Below are 20,590 nucleotides of genomic sequence, written 5' to 3' on the forward strand. Positions count from 1 at the left end.
CTAGAATCCAGGGGGATGTTGAAATAAATTCCCAAGTGGAGATGAACCTTTGTAATCTCCCCCCCCCCACTGGGTCTCTGGCGTCATAATCCAGATTGTTTAGCAGACTTATCAGGGTTGAACAGGAAACCCCTACCTCTGCATCTCATGGGCAGCCAGGAACCTGAACCATCTTTCTTCTTTTGAACAGGTTTACTAGTTTTTTTATTACGAAAGGAGCGGCGTTGATGGAAAATTTTGGACTCTGTCGGGAACCCCTTTTTTCTATCAGATGCTTTATCAAGTATATCATCCAGTGCCGATCCGAAGAGTCTGTCCACTTCACAGGGGATACCACATAACCTACTTTTAGACCAAGACCTCAACCAGACAGATCTTCTGGCAGTATTAGAGCTGCCGCTCTAGCGGAGAGTTCTACCAGATCCACTGATGCGTCCACCAAGAAATTGCAAGCCTGTTTCAAAACTAGCATGGAGGACAAGATATCCTCTCTTGCAGTACCAGAGATTGTGTTCCTCAAGCTAAGATAACCACAATGAAAGGGTCCTAGCAGTATAAGTGGCCGCAATACTGGGTCTTAGCATGGACGTACAGGTTTCCCAGGATCTTTTAAAAACTGATTCACATATTTTTTATCCATGGCATATCGAAGGAGCCCAACATCCTGAAAGCGTAAGGATGATTTCTTAGAGATCCTGGCTATAGGGGCATCCACTCTGGGAGTTTTATCCCAGTGAGCCGAATCGGATTCATTAAATGGATACCTTCTTTTAAAGATTTTTTAAATGCCCGATCTCTATTCTGGAACCTTCCATTCCACAGAAATTAGCTTTTTTATGTTTTCATGGACAGGAAAAACTTGCCTCTTTTTATCCCCCAGACCTTTAAACATTTGGTCTTGTATAGAGTGTGGCTCTTTAAACGCCTGTATATTTATAGTAGCTCTGATTGTTTTGAGCAACGAATCAGTCTCTTCTATAGAACACAAAGGCCTTCCAGAATCATCATCAGATGAGGCAGAGTCAGAATTAGATGAAACTTCACCCTCGTCTAAATCAAAATCCATATCAACCTTAGTTTTGGGATTCGATCTTGATGAAGATGGTTTTTGCGGAATTAAAGCCATCTGTGGTCAATAGAGCTTACTTCCTCTTTTATGATGGATTTCAGACTCTCAAACAAAGATGGAGCTTCATCTGACATGACTTTGTCTGTACAAAGAGGCTTTTTAATATAGGTGGCTAACTGCTTCGTGAAAATAGCACATTTCTTCTTTAGTGTTGGTTCCCCTGGCATCTCTGCCCTGAAATTTGAAAAGGGAGCTTTTGTTTAAACATTGGAACTTCCACCATGAACAAAGGTGAAAATACACTCAACACCCCCACACAAAAAAAAAAAAAAGGTGCTACATAAGGAATTTCACCCAGGAGGAGGCTTACGGGGCTGAGGGCTTTAGGAGGATTGGCAGACGTCTCCGCTGGAAGGGACATGACACCTTTCCTGGACAGGCTGTGTTCCGACTGAGGAACCCCATACCACCGCACATGCCGGCCTTTTACAGCCCGAACTTCCGATCTCAGGAGACTCCGGCCCTCCTGGAGAATCGCAACTGCCGGACGCTGTTCTCCCACCGCTGCCTACTGAGAGGAGCAGAAATGCTGGTGTTGCCTGCCACCACAGGGCTTACACCAAAGCTGACGGACAGACCTGTAACCCGCCCCGGAATCAGTCGCTCTGCATCAGCCCTCAACTTACCATAAGACTGAGCAGAAACTAGGCAGGAGGGAACCCTGCCACTTCACCACTTTATTCCCAAGGGACAGGAAACAACTTGACAAGGTAAAGGGGATGGGGCTTTTAACCTTTTACTCTCCACGTTGTTTCCTGTCCCTGGGAGGCGGGGTAACCTCCTGTTTAGTGCCGTTGGGGAGGCGTATGAAAAAGTGTTCCTCTTGAGGGACTGACTGAATACCGTAGCTACCAACGGCAGAAGATCTTAAAGAAGTAAGAAAAAAAAAAAATCTTTTGTCAACTTGGAAGTCTTTTGAGGGAACCGAGGAAAAAATTTGCATATAGAGCAGATTATAGGGTATGCCAGATCTCCTATAGTAGTAATTGAGAACCTTTTAGAGACTGAGTGCCCAAACTGGAACCCAAAACCCACTTATTTATCGCAAAGTGCCAACATGGCAATGTAACCGGAATACCAATATAGTATATCTTCCATGTACTTTATCATTTAGCTAGAATATCCTGCCTACATTCAGTGCTCTGCTTGTGCTGTTCATAGTGCGCCCTGCTCTGATGAATGGCAGGAAAAGTCTAAGGCATATTGGTACGCCATAGACTTTTTCCAGGGTGCGGGGGGCCCATAGAGAGGGCTCTGAGTGCCGCCTCTGGCACCCGTTCCATAGGTTCGCCACCAGCGTCCTATAGCATGTTCGTAACATACTTTTGCCATAGAGATGATTGCTTTAGTTTATTCAGAAAATAGATTTTTATCAGTATGCAAACTACCTCTGAAAAGAGCCTAAGGGGCTGTTCCTAATGTCTCTGGGGCCCAGCCACGCCCATTCTGAAGGAGCCCAGCAACGCATCACAAAGTCCCCTCTCGTAGCTCCCCCAATGTCACACAGAGGAATCGACCCGAGCACCTGTACTCCTGGCGTAAGCGCCTGCCCAGTCTTCCATCCCTGTACTGGTATTCGCCTCAGAACGGACTGCACAATCCGTTCTCTGATGCCAGGTGATGTGAACCCGGCCTTTGTAGGGACGTCATGAAGAGCATTGATCGGGTTTTCTCAGCGGGAATGCCTAAGTAAATGAGGTCCAGGTGACTCATCATCCCAGAACTGCTCACCTCATACTGCTAATAACCATTTCTCAACCTCCAGCAGAGTTTTAGGGTGGTGTCACATATGTTTGGTTTTTTTTTCCCCCACCAGCTCCAGATGTTTACTGAAGGTTGATGGGAAATCTAAAACAAATGCAAGCGATTTTTTTTTTGGCACTGGCAGAAAATGTTAGTGGTAAAACACACTGGGGCAATGTATCAAACACCGGTGTTTTACGCCCATGTTTGATATCCTCTGCACTTAAAGGTATTCTCCAAGAACTATTTAAAATGGACACCAGTAGCCTGTCCTAAAATGTGAGCAGGACTGGTTGCCACTTGCAGAGCTGCTTAGGAGGAGGAGTGGTCTCGCTAAACTGCTCTACAATAAATGGTAATGATTTGATCCTGCCTAGGATATGCCATCATGGCTGAGCAACCTGACAGGAACGCTCACCAATGTGTAGTATATGGAAGTACCAGAGTGTAGTGTGTAGTGAGACACTGACCCCTCAACCTTCCTAAGCATCTCTGCAAGAGAAGGCAACCAGTCTAGATCACATTCTAGGACAGGTTGCTTGTAGCCATTTTAAATAATTCCCAGATAACCCCCTTTAATTTATGACCAGGCAGAGGCCTAGTCCAGGAAACAGAAATTTGCAGATTTGAGTCATCATTTACATCAGAAAATTTTCGTAACTGATAATAAATTTGCCAGAAACCATGGCTCCACCCACACTATGCCCCTTTTGAGGGCAGTGTGGAAACACTACTTTGGTCTAGATTTAAGTGCAATGGCATTTAAAAAGTCTAAAATCTGGGTTTTGCAATTTTTTGGTATGGGAAAAAAATCAACAAAACATAGATTTCCAGGTTTTTGGAACAAACAGTCCTTTACTCATTTTGGAAAACCCTATTAATTTTGAGGTTTACTAAGCTTTGAATAAAGACAGCACAAGAATTTCAAGTACCGTTGTATTTCAATTTATCAAAAGAAAGAAGCAGATTTGAGTCACAATAAAATATAATATAGGTTATAAAAACTGCACATGAGATGAGAACAATTAATGGTGACGAGAAAGAAGATACGAGCTAGCAATAGCTTTATGTATATGTCCCCATTCCTTACAATTTAAGATTTACCTGTATATGTAAAGATTGCATCGCTTTCCTATCACAGAGTAACAACTAGTTAATGGCACTTTCTTGTTACTGTCAAGCAACAGAATTTTATGGAAATTAGACAGTTTCACAGACATGTTCAGTCCAAGAAACACAGTTTGTGTGACTGCTGCATTTCCTGGACTGGATTATAGTGATTGACGATGCCGTGGGTTCCTGCCTGACCGCGGCTTTACTGTAGTCAAACAAACAGCGGTCGGCTCAGGAAATGAATCTGTCACACATTGTATAAAACAAACCTAAAAGTACAGACAAGTGGCAAGATTTAATTAAAGGGGGTTCCCCAGAAGTTATTTAAAATCTCCGCAAGCAAACCATCCTACAATGTGACTAGGACAGAGTGATGTGGGTAGGGCCACTCTACACACTAGCTTCACTTTACATCGCAGGATCGCATCATTGCTATTGTAGAGCAGGAATTCTGATCTTCTAATATTCTTCTTAGAAACGTTCAGGCTGCTCAGCCATGTCGGCATATCACACACAGGACGTCTTTGTGACTATCTATTGCAGAGCAGGGTTCCTGATCTACTGTAATAATTCGATCCTGGAAAGCTCTGCAATGTAAAGTAAAAGCAGTGTGTAGTGCAACATCAAGTGCAGTGCAAGTGGACATAACCCACCCTATTCACATTCTAGCTTGCAGCAGTTTTAAAAAATTCCTAGAGATCACCTTTAACCAGGCCTAGACTTTGTTGCAAGATGCTGTTACAAGAACCTGTGTAGCCCCAGCCTTGACAGCGTTGAACAGGACTGACATTTTACCTATGCGCGTGTCAGGAAGACTGTCTAGATAATTATGGCCAGAGACTCGCAAAAAGTGCGTTCAACATGTGATGGGCGCGCCTGTGTTGCGGACCGATAACTGTGGATCCGCAAGACACAGGCACCGGCCGCGTGCACCTCACATCGCATTGTGGACCCACTGACTTCAAGGAGTCCGCAATCCACAAGATGTGGCAAAAGATAGGACATGTCCTATCTTTTGTGGCGTGGAGGCATGGAACCAAAGCAAACGTAAGGGCCTTCTTGTGTTTCTGTGTGCTTCCAGGTCTGTGTCTCTGCTGCAAGAGATAGGACATATCCTATCTTTTGCTGCATCTTGCAGATCATGGACTAATTGAAGTCATTGGGTCCGCACCACAATGCCAGCACGGCAAAACACAGGCACAGCAGTCACGCTTGTGTGAATGCACCCCAACATTGTGAAACAGCTGCATCTCCCCAACACCCAATGTATCATGGAGCACACAACAGGGAAATAAAACATGAAAAAGTGGGATATTATAAGGTCAGGTTCACACACAAGCAGTGCTGGGGCAGGAAGGCACATCGCTATGCACTAAAAATGAACAGTGTGTACTATTACCAGGACTTTCAGCAGTAATATTTTTTCTATTAGTACAGTAGTAGTTCCTGGAACCCTGGTGATTACATGCAGATTACCTACCTTATGGGGAAATGCCATAAAACCGACAAGAAGAGGTCATTTGTGTCATGCCTTACCAATCCTTTAATGCTATGTGATTGTCTGACTACAGTCATTTGTGAACATGGGCCAAAAGGTAATGGTTAGTGTCGTCGCTTTATTTAAATCTGACTGGATCTTAGCAAATCAATTCAGCACGAATTTGATGTGTTAAAAATTTCCCAAAAGTTTCACATTTCATCAAACCTTAAACTTTTGGGATTGGTCCCGTATGAATCTCTCAAAATGACGTCCACCATTTTACAGATCAAAAGACAGAGAAGGAGGATCACAGGACCTTGGGCGTTGGCCGGATGGGCCACAGCATAGTGCCTTGCAGGTAGTCAATCAGGAGTCACTATAAGGGCTCATGCCCTCCGAGACATACGCAGTGTGTCCTTAGACAAGCTACGTGTTACTGATCAGTTTACCCAGAGGCATATATGTCATTTTGACATTACTAATGTTGTGTCCAGCGTTAAACAGATTGAAAGGGGTTGGATTATTGGATACAGTTATCCAGAGTGTACATGACTTTTCAGAGGAATAGGGGTACTTTTGAGTCAAACCAAATTTATTCAAATGGAATCAAAATCAGACCAGAAACAAATTCTGGGAAAATTCTCTAATCTCCAACTTTGCCCCACAAACTCCACAGCCCTTCAAGGGCTTTTCTGAGATTTTGATACTTATATATACTTCAGGATTATACAGACAGGATTATAAAGAGGGGAAATGGGCACAAATGCCAAAACCGTACTCAGAGAGTGACATCACTTCACTAGTCTTCCCTGACACAAAGGTCTGAACTATGGAAGGTCAACATTGCTGTAGGTGACCAAGCTTGACTCTATGAATAAAATTAATCAGTAGGTCCAATGTACTGTAGATTAAAAAACTATGACAGGATCTGAATAATTAAAAATCCCTCCTATTGCATTTGGCTTCAAAGAGAATTACAATAGCAGCGGTTTAGTATTGAGCGTTACTCTGGCCAGTTTAGAAGGCAGCGTGTCGTATTTCTTCTGACCCTCTGTATATAGCACAAAGGCCTTAGGGTGCCTGGTTCCTTTGTATGGGTTCGCCTCACCAAGGCATGCAGGGGTCTGGGCAGTCCCGGAGGTAGCCTTCAAGCTTGTTCTCAGATACAGACATCACTGTTGTATATGTCGTAAGCTGCAGGGAAGACGCAAAAACAAAGGTTACTGTCACCCCAAGCCTTCTCAGTACACAGATGGCAAGTGCTTTCATCATGAAGCTACCTGATTTCTAATACAATCTCCTCATGCTCCTAAAGCTGGAGCTGAAAGGACCTACACAAGTCTGTGGAGCACGGAGAGCCAGCATATTGTACAGCATTTCTGTAAATGGGAGTGGTGGCCACCCAGACAGAAAGTCTAAGTCTCACATCCTGAAGAACACAATAGAGAGGGACTACAAGAAAACAATTTAACAGAATGTGTACATCTGTAGTTCAATGCATGCAGTGTACCCAGATGAGAAGAATAAGTGGGGGTTTTAGGGAATATTCACAGTAGGGATCGACCGATATTGACTTTTAGGGCAGATACCGATAATCTGTGAACTTTTAGGCCGATAATTTATATAGATATTCTGTGAATTTTCATTTTTGAAAAAATAATAATTCCTACACAAATCTGCTGAAAATGAATGTTTATTGTTAACGTGAATTATTATTTTTTTTGTAAATCTTTATTTTTCATTTATAATTAATATTTTGGTGTGTTTTTTTTTTTTTACTAACTATTAGCCCCCTTAGGGACTAGAACCCTTGTCCTATATCCCCTGATAGATCTCTATCAGGGTGAATAGGACCTCACACTGTCCCTGCTGCTCTGTGCTCTGACAGCCCGGGCTTCAATAGCGTCCTGGCTGCCATGGTAACAGATCGGAGCCCCAGCATTACACTGCTGGGGCTCCGATCAGAACTGCCAGTGAGGAGGAGGGGAGAGGGGACCCTGTGGCCACTGCCACCAATGATTAATACTGGGGGGCTTGGGTGGGGGGACGCACTGCGCCACCAATGATTAATACTGGGGTTTGGGGGGGGGGGTTAACTACCGCAGATCGCAGCTACTTGTCATAGAGGTCGGGAGCAGGTTATGCGATTCTGCAGCCAGCTCCCGCCTCCTGTTGAATTTGAATGAATGAGAGCGTTATCTTCATTGGTGGCGCAGCGGCCACAGCCCCTCCCCTCCTCTTGTCCTCCCTCCTCTCATTGGTGGCAGCACCAGCAGCGGCACAGGGGGAGGGAGACACTGCTTCCTTCTCCCCTGTGCTGCTGAGGGAACACGGAGAGCGCTAACAGCAGCGTTATCGGTATATCGGCAAAATAGATGCCGATACCGTTCAAAATCCTGAATATTGGCCGATAATAATGGTAAAACCAATAATCGGTCGATCCCTAATTCACAGGCAGCAGAGATTTCTGTGACTGTCTCATTCATCTCAATGGGCCTTGCAGAAATCTATATGCTTGCCACCAAAACAACCCCATTCACATGCAAGGATTTTCAGTAGCAGAAATGTGTACACCAAATTTGCCACATGTAAATATACCTTTAACACTGCCGTGACCATCATTTTGTACAGCATATGGAGAACAACGCCATGTCTAGAGCCAAGTATATAGACATTCTCATCCTACTACAGACTTTCAACTAACATCTGGCCCCTGTGTTTTAGCCACCCGCCGCAGATTACACTCAGGTAAAATGCCGCTAAGCGCAGTGTGTGATATAAGGAGATATACGCAGATAATAAAAACGCATACCTTGTTCAGGACAGGTTTTGTTGACAGCATATCATAGATTGTGGCAATTGAAATATTCTAGAAAAAAAAGACAATGACACAGGGCTGTATGTCAGACAACACAGAAATCAAGATTTTCTTATACAATTCTCACAGTTGGCAACACAACAATGGGTAACGGCTACGGGCAACCAATTATTATTACTGCTGCAAAATCTAAAATACAAAGAAAAAAGGTTACAAATAATACTGATTAAACTATTCTATAATTTATCTGGTAGGTGTGCCCTTGCATTAACCTACTACTGGTCCATAGAACAGATTAACATAAATATGCTCTACGCCCATTATTTTAACACCTGAACTGGTGACTCTTTGAAAGCCCACTCCTCAGCCCTGTCCTTCCAGTTACAGTCTTCCCAATTTGCTTATCTCCGCTGCTAAATTATTTAATTACTCACTGAAGTTCATTCTTGGATAGAGAACGTCTCGCAGATTTGCCATTTTGAGGATTTCTCACCTTATTTCTCACCTTATGGGGCCCCTGGATAGCTTAGGTTAAGGATCTTTAAAGTGTAATTGCCTTTTTTTTTTTTTTTTTTGCTAATGTGTAGGGACAGTGATACGGAAGATTTTTCTAATATACTTTATTTGGGGAAAACCTTTATTTACAGGAGTAAACTAAGGCTAAAATGTCCATTGGCAGCAATCTTTTTCAGAGCAGTTGCTAGAAATAAATCTCTTTACTTTCTTCGTGCTTAGTAATCAGCGTGGCCCGCGCTGTCAGTGAGCTCCCCCTGTACGCCTGGTGCTGTGTGATTAACCACCCGCCGGGAGCAATGCCTGTGTGAGTGGTAAGTGCTCAATGCAGAGCGGCTATTTTACTGCATATAGGGACAGCTATATATTATTACGGTCCCCCTGCCTCCCTGCATTGCCTGTAGTGAGCACTTACCACTCACATGGGCATTGCTCCAGGCGGGTGGTTAATCACACAGCACCAGGAGTACAGGGGAGCTCACTGACAGCGCTGATCACGCTCCTGGCTGTGGGAGAGCATGCTGATCAGTAAGCAGGAAGAAAGTAAAGATATTTATTTCTATGTTAATACATATTTAATCTGTAATAACTGTATTGCCCCACTACTATACGAGGAAGCAGTGCAGGCAAACGCCCGCCAGCTCCCAGCACTGCCTGTCTCCCTAATACAGCCCTGTGCTGTAAGGAAGACGGATGTTCCAGGGCAACAGCTATGAAAAAGATCCCTGCTAAGGGACATTTCCGCCCTAGTTTTCTCCTATAAATAAAGGTTTTCCCTAAATAAAGTATATTAGAAAAACTCTTTCCTATCACTGTCCCTACACATTAGCAAAAAATAAATAAAAAATGACAGTTACATTTTAACTTACCATCTGCCAAGTCCCCCCTGCCTCACCATAGAAAGCCGCAGTTGGAGACTTACCGCCGTCCCCCCTTTGCATCTTCAAAATCTGTATCATGACAGATTGCTTCCACCCTGCACTGACATGAAGACAATGCAGATGTGCTGTCGTCTTACATTCTGTCAGCTAATCTTGTTAGAATAGGGGGCCTCAACTGCTGGGACCTCACCGGTCACAAGAAAATGGAATGAAGCGATGGTCGGCCATGCCTACCACCACTCAATTCAAAAGTCTGTGGGACTGCCAGGTCATGTACTGTAGTTGGCAATTACTGAAGTCCTTAGAGATGAAAAGAGCAGCAGTGCGCATGCTCAATACCACAGGACCCCCCATTCTCATAATACATAGGTGGCGTTACCAGTGGTCAGACTCCAACAGATCTCTCACCCCCTATGCAGAGGAGGGAGGATAACTTGTTCGAACTGGAATCCCCCTTTAAGGTTTTCCTCCTCACATAATATACTATGCAATAAACAATAATAATAAAAACCTTCAAGACTGTATGATCATTGACTCAAAATTACCTTCTGGGTAGTCCTATTCATGCACTTCATTGCTGGATCCCTTCTGTTATCAATGGGTAAGGGCGACTTCCAGTGGTCATAGTTTGTTTCAAGGACATACCACTTCCCTTTCTGAATATCGAGCCTAAAATTTCAGAGAGACAGGGTCAGTATTTCTACAATTAAAAAAAATGGAAATGAGGTTCTTCACTGACCAAATACTTACTCCCAAATGTCAAGGCAGGACTGTCTGGAGCGTGTGATCACACAGCCTTCCCCGGATCGGTTGCCACCCAGTATGAAGTAAGCAGGAGCTAGCAATACTGTTTTTGACAAAAGGGTTTTGGCTTCCTCATAACTGTGTGGTGCAAGACAGGTAGATTAATAAACATGAAGTCAAATACTTAGACTGTAAATTACAGGAAGAAGCGTCTTCCTAAAGAACACAACTGTGAATATGAGAATACAGATTATACATCATTGGGAACCAATGCAGTCAATTGTGAAATTACAAGCGGCGGCACTACAGATAGACATGGATACATCTAGTCCCTTCAGTATGCAGGCATTCTTGCCATCAAAGGGGTTGGTGCAAGCACAGTGCCATGTGTAACGTTATTCAATGGAGAGGCTAATGAACATGTCCATCTTGAACTGTCCTCTCCTCTGATCCTACTCTTTTTAATCTGCTACAATCCGGCTTTCGTCCCAACTACTCCACTGAAACCGCCCTAACCAAAGTCACCAACCATATGCTAGCTGATTATTCTATGCTCCTCCTTGACCTGTCCTCTGCCTTTGACACAATGGACCACTCTCTCCCGTTACAAACCCTCTTATCTCTCTGCATCTGAGATCTGGCCCTCTCCTGTATCTCCTTGTACCTTACCAACAGGACCTTCAGGCTTCCCAATCATACACCACTTCCTCCTCATGCCCCCTCTCTGTTGGTGTCCCTCAAGACTTTGTCCTGGGTCCTCTACTTTTCTCCATCTATACAATCGGTCTGAGACAGCTCAAAGAGTCCCATGGCTTCCAATACAACCTTTATGGTGATGACACTCAAATCTACCTCTCTGGCCCAGATGTTACTTCCCTTCCCTCCAGAATCCCAGGATGTCTATCAGCTATGTCCATTGCTGAGGCCAATGGAGCGCCCTGCAATCTCTAGCCATGTACAGTGTGTGCGCTGAACATGCTGCCACAAGACTCCAGGGCCAGGCGCGAGTAGGTCTTTATTGTCTGTCAATCAATGTGGTGTGGGCATGGCCGGGAATGAAGAGGAGCAGAGCTTTGGGTGCAGCAGCACCGCCCTCTTTGCACCCAGGGGCTGATTAGCATAAAACACTCAACAGTAGAAGGATCATTCATGCAGACAGCTAAATTACCATTTGCCGGCAGCAGATCATGACATCTAAACAGCACTGTTGCCGGCAAACAATGATTCTGTATGGGGACGAGTGATGGCAATAGTGATTACAATAAAAAAAAACACATGCATGCAAAAACCAAATCCGCTCTGCATGAAACAATGCATAAGAGGTTTGTATTTAATACGTATGTCTGGTACCTGACAGCAGAGAAGCCTACCTTGTAGCATTCTCCAGCACGCTTCTGGTGAGAAAGCTCATCCAAGCCCCTTGCCTTATTCCCAGGATCCATTCAAGGACACCTGCAGATGCACATAGCAAAGCATAACCATGAGTGAGAGGTTACGAATACAACTGCAGAGATGTTGTACGACGGTAGAGAAGCATCATTATAGCTACAATAAAAATGGTGTCAAGACAACATACAGAGAGAAGCAGCTCTCAACATGTAAGGAATGAGCATCTACTGGTGTGTACCTATCCAAGTGTATAGATGTCCTGTCACAAGAGCAGCAAATGTCAAGAGAGCTGAAAGGGAGTCTGTCGCCTCCAAAGGCGTAAGCATGTAGGGTAGAAGCTGCATCCTTCCTATGAACATCTGGTTCTCTCATCCTAGGAAATGCATCTTTTTATTTTTCTGCAAATAAGGATTACTGGTGAAGAGATTGTGCACCAAACAGAGGGCACACCCAGGGTGCACTAAAAGCCGTATTTGCATAAAAATAAAAAATAAGCATTTTTCAGGATTAGAGGAGTGGAGTTTCACAAACATATGGTTATGTTTCAGAGGAACCTACCGTAAGTTGCAGTATGCTTACTTTTTAACTGATTTGGAGGTGATAGGCTGCCTTGAAAAGTGTGAATATCACCAGGAGAGGAAAATAAAAGTTTGGGAAAATTGGGACTTTCCCCCTGATCCTCAGACAACTGGGCATTTAATGGCTTCACTAGCAGTCAGCTCATATAAATAAGGGCTAGGCTCCCACTCTGTGAAGAAGTAGTGAAGAGGCCTGTGGGAGTTGCAGGCCCATACGTATGGTGTGAATTGTGATGTGATAGGTGAGTAACAGTGTGGTAGACCCAGGTCCTGGTAACGAAAAAAGGTACTGTGTAGTTAGTGGCCAGAAGGCCGAGGATTGCTGTTTGTGTATCATGTGAGATGTGACCATGTGTTTTGGAGTGTGCCCCATGATGTGACCACAGGTGAAGAATAAAGCTTGTTCTGGCCAGCTTGTACCCAGAATCTACTGTGTTGGAGTGGCTTCTTGATGTGTGCCAACCGTCTTATCCAAGTTGTCCCAACATGTAGGAGATGCAAGGGCCGAAGCAAGATAAGGGCTTGAAGGCATGGGAGAAAATGGAGCACAATGCAATATACTCTAAAGTATAGGCGTGTCATAAACCATGTTTAGGATGTATGTATTTGATGCTCTGCTGTTATAGTAGCAAGAAAAGACTCACCAATATAGCCACCATCAAGACTGAATCGCTCGTTCATGGTGAGAGTCAGTATTCCCTGCAAAGAAAAGATGGACAGTGGTAAGGCAGAAACTGGCACCACTAAACCAGGCTGGCAATAATACATATCTGCTGCTGTGGTGAGGGAGTAAATCAGCAGCCATCCTTTACTTAGGCAGTAATCAGATGTTCTAGAAAATGTTCCTGAAACTCCTATGAAATCTCGGAGATAAAATGCAGTCATGGATTTTTGACTGAACAGGAATTTGCAATATCCCCTTCAATACAATTTCACATCTAGCTGCTGCAAACAGACTGTACACGGAAAAATAAGTGCAAGATTTGTTTGATGATGGGCAAAACCCTACAAAGTCACAGAACAGGTTCGGCTATGAGGCTACATGCTATGTCACCTCTCCTGACAGGTCTGTACTTGTATTCCCCATGTAATAAATTCTGAAATATCTATTCTTATTGCTCTATATTGTGCCGTTCCCCTGTTATTTCTACTAGAAGTTATGAATGAATTGTCAGCAGCTTTCAGTGAAGGTACAGACGGGTGTTACCAGTTGCGGGTAAGTCACTGCACAATCTGAGGCCTCATGCACACGACCGTATGCATTTTGCGGTCCGCAAAACATACAGATGACGTCCGTGTGCATTCCGTATTTTGTGGAACGGAACAGCTGGCCCCTGATAGAACAGCACTATACTTGTTCGTAATGCGGACAATAATAGGACATGTTCTATTTTTTTGCGGAACGGAAATATGAACATACAGAAACGGATCGCACATGTGCATGAGGCCTGAGACTGTCAGCACTCATTAGACAGAGTGAGACACACAATCCATTGGTAACACCCAGCAGTACCTTTATTTGTAAGCTTCTAGCTGGAATAATACAGGAATGGCACAGCAGAGTCATGAGAAGAGATGCTCCAGAATTATTACATGGAGAACGCAAGCAGTTACTAAAACAGACATGTCAGGAGAGGTGACAGGTCCTCTTTCACAGAGTACGGATCTGGCACTTACTGCCAGTGTTACGGTGTCTCCGTCTGATTAGATATAGTATACAAGGTCCTATTTCTATGCATTTACATGACCTGCAAACGCGCATTCCCGTGTCTAAGTGGGAGGTCTTACACATCAAACCCCCAGTTTTACCAAACCGCCTTATTCACGTAAATGGACCTATGTTCTAATATCTTTCACTGAGGGTAGCCAGGAGAGAGAAGTCAAAAGAATGGCAGAGAAAGCAGAGGTCAGCCCCCGACTGATCCCAAAGTTAAGCCATTTCCTATCCATGACATTTAAATGATAGGAACAGGCCTGACATTTTCTGCTTGCTCATTATTGTTTTCTAGAACCATCTCCATCTAAGTCCTTTTTAAATGTTGAAAAAAAGTCCAAAAAGCAGCACGACATTAAAGAGCTGCTAGTTCTGAATGTATCACAGCCTTCACCTTACCAATCCCCTGCCGCTCCTGTGCAGACTACTCCTTGGTCCTGCACAGGCAGGGGTGGGATTCAAATTTTTAAAAACAGGTACCCTACTCAACGGCGGACACGCAGCGTCACAACACATGTTTACATATACATACACCATATATATGCAACACACACAAATACAACATATATATGCTACACACATATACCACCCAACTAAGGAGCTAAACTATCAGCGGAGCGCGAAACAATGGAAGTGAACATCTCCAGCTGCCTTGCCGCCTCCAGAGCACCGGATCGGGACTCAGCCAATAACACGGTTCTTCGATCCAGTTGTAATTTTAACAACTGGATTTGGAGAACTGGAGGGAACTGGCTGAATCCCATGCCTGTGCACAGGCTACTGTCTACCTGGCTCCAGCGGTGTTGTATAGCCCTGACATGTGACCTCTGTAGCCAATTACTGGTGCCGAAACGTCACTGCCATCTGACATGACACTTTACTGCTGGAGGCAAGTATACAAAGGGCAGCAGGGGATTGCTAAGGTAAGCACTACTCCTTTTATTTTATACCATTGTCAGCTGTTTGGAAGGCTGAGGCTACATGGTGACACTGCATCTAATGACAGTCAATGGTGTCCCAGAGCAACACGACAACAGCAGAAAATCCAGCACTGTTGTCTTTGTGGTCACAGGTTGCAAGTCAGTCACAACTTGTCTAACTTGTCAACATGTCCATTCTGAACTGTCCTCTCATCTCTCCTCCTGCTCTCTCTTTGACCGGCTACAATCTGGCTTTCAAACCCAGCACTCAACTGAGACTGCCCTCACTAAAGTCACCAATGACCCAACAGCCAAAACCAAAAAACATTACTCGGTCCTCCTTCTCCTTGACCTGTCCTCTGCCTCTGACACTGTCGATGACTCCCTTCTGTTACAAACTCATCTCTTGGATCACATCATACCTCACAGAGCGGACATTTAGCGTCTCATTCCCTCTCTGTTGGTGTCCCACAACTCTCTGTCCTAGGACCCCTGCTTCTCTATCTACACTTTCGGCCTGGGACAGCTCAGAGTCCCATGGCTTTCAGTATCACTTTTATGCTGACGACATACAAATCTACCTCTCTGGTCCAGACCTCACCACCTTACTATCCAGAATCCCACAATGTCTATCTTCTATATCCTCCTTCGCCTCTCGCTTTCTAAAACTTAACATGGACAAAACAGAATTCAGCATCTTTCCCCCATCTTGCTCAACCCCCCCCCCAACAGACCTATCACGATCAATGGCTGCACACTCTCTCCGGTCAACCAAGTCCGCTGCCTTGGGGTGACCTTGAATTCTGCCCTCTCCTTCAGACCGCACATCCAAGCCCTTTCCACCACCTGCCGCCTCTAACTTAAAAACATCTCCCGCATCCGGGCTTTCCTCAACTTTGAGTCTGTGAAAATGCTTGTACACACCCTCATCATCTCCCGCCTAGACTACTGCAACATTCTTCTCTGTGGCCTTCCATCTAGCACTCTCGCACCCCTCTAATCTATCCTCAACTCTGCTGCCCGACTAATCCACCTTTCACCCTGTTACTTCTCTGCCTCTCCCCTCTGCCAATCCCTTCACTGGCTCCCCATTGCCCAGCGAATTCACTTCAAAGTACTAACAAATACATACAAGGCTGTCCACAACCTGTCCCCTCCCTACATCTCTGAGCTACTTTCCCGTTACATCCCCACACACACTCTGATCCTCACAAGACCGCCTTTCTCCCGTGCATCCCCCACACTCTGGAACTCGCTACCCCTCGCTACCCCAACATATCAGACTCTCACCTACAGTGGAATCCTTCAAAAGAAACCTAAAAACCCACCTCTTCAGACAAGCCTACAACCAGTGACCCTGCTGCCTCTATACCGCCATGAACAACTTCACCCGCACCTACTGTGTCCTTCTCCCATACCACGTAGATTGTGAGCCCTCACGGGCAGGGCCCTCTCTCCTTCTGTACCAGTTTGTAACCAGTCTTGTTTATGCTTAGTGCAATTGTCTGTATTATGTATGTATACCTCTTCTCATATGTACAGCGCTATGGAATGAATAATAAATAATAATAACTTTGTTCTCCGAGAGGTGGTATGGACAGGATCCACTGCGCGTACTGTATGTGCCCATGTGTGCTCCCACGGTCCCAGCCACCAGAGAGGCCGACACTTTTTCCTATAGTGTGCAAGTACGACCACTGCTGCAGGATTGCAGGGTGGTCATAACCATGGAAATGAACAGTGTATAATGTGATGGAAACATGAATCAAGCCAGCAAAGGAGGCAATATGGACAATCACAATACATTAGTAAGTGTCTTGTATTAGCTTTCTCTACAAGATAAATGCCATTGGCTGAAGAGGTTGTAGGTACATATATAAATACTTTTACCTGATTTTCTATAAAGAAGTAGGATGGAAATCAATAGCACAAGTGTGAAAGAGGCCTTAGATGGTCTCGCCTAGTGATTAAGCCAAGAAAGGAAACATGTGGACTTAGAACACACACTGGTACCTGCATAAAACAACTTACTGGTTTCATTCCAGTTACCATTCCAACATATCCAGCAAAGCCCGTAGACACAAAAACGGTCTTATTGTTTTGTTGGAAGTTTACATTGACAACCAAAGGTTTGAGCAGCTCAGAGATCTCCCATGTATTATTCTTCACATCCCATCTGAATGACAAGGAATAAGAGAAGTAAATCACTACAACCATGTATAGAGAACAGAGAAGATTTTTTTAAATGAGAGGTTGGTACCTTTTAACCCTTTCGCTACCAGCAAACATGGCGCCCACTCGCACGAGCAGCGGGCGTCATGGCTGGCAGGTCTCTGATGTTTCAAACAGCAGAGACATACCGCTTATTACCGTGACCAGCAATAATGCATATCGCAGTAATTAATGGCTTTAGATGCTGTGATCAAGTGAGAATGCGGCATCTAAAGTGTCAAAAACCAGGAAGCTCGCACTTCCGGGCATCCTACCGACATCCCCATGCGACCAATGGGGATGTCAGTAATTGCTTTGAATGCTCCGAGTCTCGCTGACGAGACCCAGAGCATTCATGCTGGAATTTTTATTTTGGCCATCAGATGCCAGGCCAATATAAGAAATTAGCAACAGACAGCAATAAACTCATTTTAAAAATGCATGATTGTTCAAAATTAGGAATCAGATAGGCTCATATGAGCTTCAAAATCATTACAAAAAATATATATATATAAAAAAAAATAAAAAAAAAAAAAATAAGTTTCCCCCTTACGGTATAATAAAAAATAAATATCTAAACGCCCGAACTATTAATGGCGTAATGGAAAAAAAGGGTCAAAATGGCCAATTTGCCATTTTTTCATTGCTTCTCTTACCCCAAAAAATGTAATAAAATGTGATCAAAAAGTCACACACACTCAGAAACAGCATCAATAAAAACGACAAAAAATGAGCCCCCACACAGCTCAGTAGATATACAGTCATGTGAAAAAATTAGGACACCCTTTGAAAGCATGTGGTTTTTTGTAACATTTTTAATAAATGGTTATTTCATCTCCGTTTCAACAATACAGAGAGATTAAAGTAATCCAACTAAACAAAGAAAACTGAAGAAAAGTCTTTTCAAGATCTTCTGTAAATGTCATTCTACAAAAATGCCTATTCTAACTGAGGAAAAAGATAGGACACCCTCACATGTATTCCCTCTTAAATTGGCTCAGATCTCACACAGGTATATCACACCAGGTGCACATAATTAGTAGATCGTTACTCTGCATGTTGAATGAGGCTTGCCCTATTTAAACCTCAGACATTTAGTTTGGTGTGCTCCTGACTGTTGAAGTGAGAGTGAGCACCATGGTGAGAGCAAAAGAGCTGTCAGAGGACTTCAGAAAAAAGATTGTAGCAGCCTATGAGTCTGGGAAGGGATTTAAAAAGATCTCAAAAGATTTTGAAATCAGCCATTCCACTGTCCGGAAGATAGTCTACAAGTGGAGGGCTTTCAAAACAACTGCCAACATGCCCAGGACTGGTCGCCCCAGCAAGTTCACCCCAAGAGCAGACCGCAAGATGCTAAAAGAGGTATCCAAAAACCCTAAAGTGTCATCTCGAGAACTACAGCAGGCTCTGGCTACTGTTGATGTAGAAGTACATGCCTCTACAATCAGAAAGAGACTGTACAAGTTTAACTTGCATGGGAGGTGTGCAAGGAGGAAACCTTTGCTTTCCAAGAGAAACATCGAGGCCAGACTGACATTTGCCAGCGATAAAGTTGACAAAGACCAGGACTTCTGGAATAATGTTCTTTGGACAGATGAGTCCAAAATTGAATTATTTGGACACAACAGCAGAGGACATGTTTGGCGTAAACCAAACACAGCATTCCAAGAAAAGAACCTCATACCAACTGTGAAGCATGGAGGTGGAAGTGTCATGGTTTGGGGCTGCTTTGCTGCAGCAGGACCTGGTCAACTCACCATCATAGAATCCACGATGAATTCTACTGTGTATCAGAAGGTGCTTGAAGAACATGTGAGACCATCAGTTAGAAAATTAAAGCTGAAGCGGAACTGGACCATGCAACATGACAATGACCCAAAACATACTAGTAAATCAACCAAAGATTGGCTGAAAAAGAAGAAATGGAGAGTCCTGGAATGGCCAAGTCAAAGTCCAGATTTGAATCCCATTGAGATGCTGTGGGGTGACTTGAAAAGGGCTGTACGTGCAAGAAACCCCTCAAACATCTCACAGCTGAAAAAGTTCTGCATTGAGGAGTGGGGTAAAATTTCCTCAGACCGATGTCGAAGACTGGTAGATGGCTACAAGAACCGTCTCACTGCAGTTATTTCAGCCAAAGGAGGTAACACTCGCTATTAGGGGCAAGGGTGTCCTATCTTTTTCCTCAGTTAGAATAGGCATTTTTGTAGAATGACATTTACAGAAGATCTTGAAAAGACTTTTCTTCAGTTTTCTTTGTTTAGTCGGATTACTTTAATCTCTCTGTATTGTTGAAACGGAGATGAAATAACCATTTATTAAAAATGTTACAAAAAACCACATGCTTTCAAAGGGTGTCCTAATTTTTTCACAAGACTGTAGCTATAAAAAAATGAATTTCTTTTTTTAAAGTTTAAAAATTTATTTTTACACTATTTAGACATAAAAAAAAAAATATATATATATATATATGGTATCGTTGTAATTTTACTGATCCAGAGAATGAAGAGCATGGGTCAGTTTTGCCATAAACGAAACGCTGTGGGAACAAAACCCGTAAAACAGTGGAGGAATTGTGTTTTTTTTCCAATTCCACCCCATTTGGAAAGGTTTTACCGCTTCCCACTACATTGTATGCCATAATTAATGGTGGCATTAGAAAGTACAACTTGTCCCGCAAAAAAAAATAAGCTCTCATACAGCTATGTGAACGGAAATATAAAAAGTTATGGCTCAAGGAAGATGGGGAAGAAAAGTGAAAACGCAAAAACGAAATAAGTAGTGAAAGGGTTAATGGCTCAATGAAAACCATAACAAACCATACCAAGATTCTAAGACAACTTAGGTTTCAAAGTATGGGCATGGTATAAACACAACATCTCAACCAGGTCGTCATCTTAGCTAGCCAATAAAAGCCATCTACTGCGGACTCTCACATTTTACCTTCTTCATCTACCGGCTAACATCATGCAAGGTGTTTTCCTTCAGAGAATTGACAGAACATCATAAAATATCACAGTAGTCACAATAGCTGAAAGCTCTACGTGCTAAGATCTGAACCTCCATCACCCACAAGTGGATAGTGTGGCTGGAAGATAATCACATACTTACATGACTGCAGGATTTTTTTTTATTACATCCCACAATAAGGGGATCATTGTTGTTCAAAAGGTTCATGGTGCCTTCATACAAGCTCCAACAATGGCCCCCTGTTTTTAATATCATAGTACGGTACAATTACATGAATACACATTATGTAAGATATTGCAGAGAAGGACATTTCGGTACAGTAACTGGCTAGGTAGTCCTATATACACTGAGGAGGACTTTTAATAAGGGCTCATTCACACGACTGTG

At 43.6% G+C, this 20,590-nt stretch overlaps 1 protein-coding gene across 1 annotated transcript in view; it reads right to left on the bottom strand.

Annotated features, from left to right (window-relative positions):
* Nucleotides 1-3,801: 3,801 nt before the first annotated feature.
* Nucleotides 3,802-20,590, bottom strand: part of ASAH1 (N-acylsphingosine amidohydrolase 1) — a 37,948-nt gene continuing 21,159 nt past the window's right edge. Inside the window, exons 8-14 of the mRNA XM_040418771.1 lie at nt 17,054-17,198; nt 13,033-13,087; nt 11,792-11,873; nt 10,428-10,559; nt 10,223-10,346; nt 8,278-8,334; nt 3,802-6,659 (exon numbers count right to left, since the gene is read on the bottom strand). Of these exons, the coding sequence (XP_040274705.1) occupies nt 6,570-6,659; nt 8,278-8,334; nt 10,223-10,346; nt 10,428-10,559; nt 11,792-11,873; nt 13,033-13,087; nt 17,054-17,198 (685 nt within the window). The 3' untranslated portion in view covers nt 3,802-6,569. The remainder of the gene's footprint in view (nt 6,660-8,277; nt 8,335-10,222; nt 10,347-10,427; nt 10,560-11,791; nt 11,874-13,032; nt 13,088-17,053; nt 17,199-20,590) is intronic.

The sequence above is a fragment of the Bufo bufo genome, chromosome 2 (assembly GCF_905171765.1).
Source record: "Bufo bufo chromosome 2, aBufBuf1.1, whole genome shotgun sequence".
Taxonomy (NCBI): domain Eukaryota; kingdom Metazoa; phylum Chordata; class Amphibia; order Anura; family Bufonidae; genus Bufo; species Bufo bufo.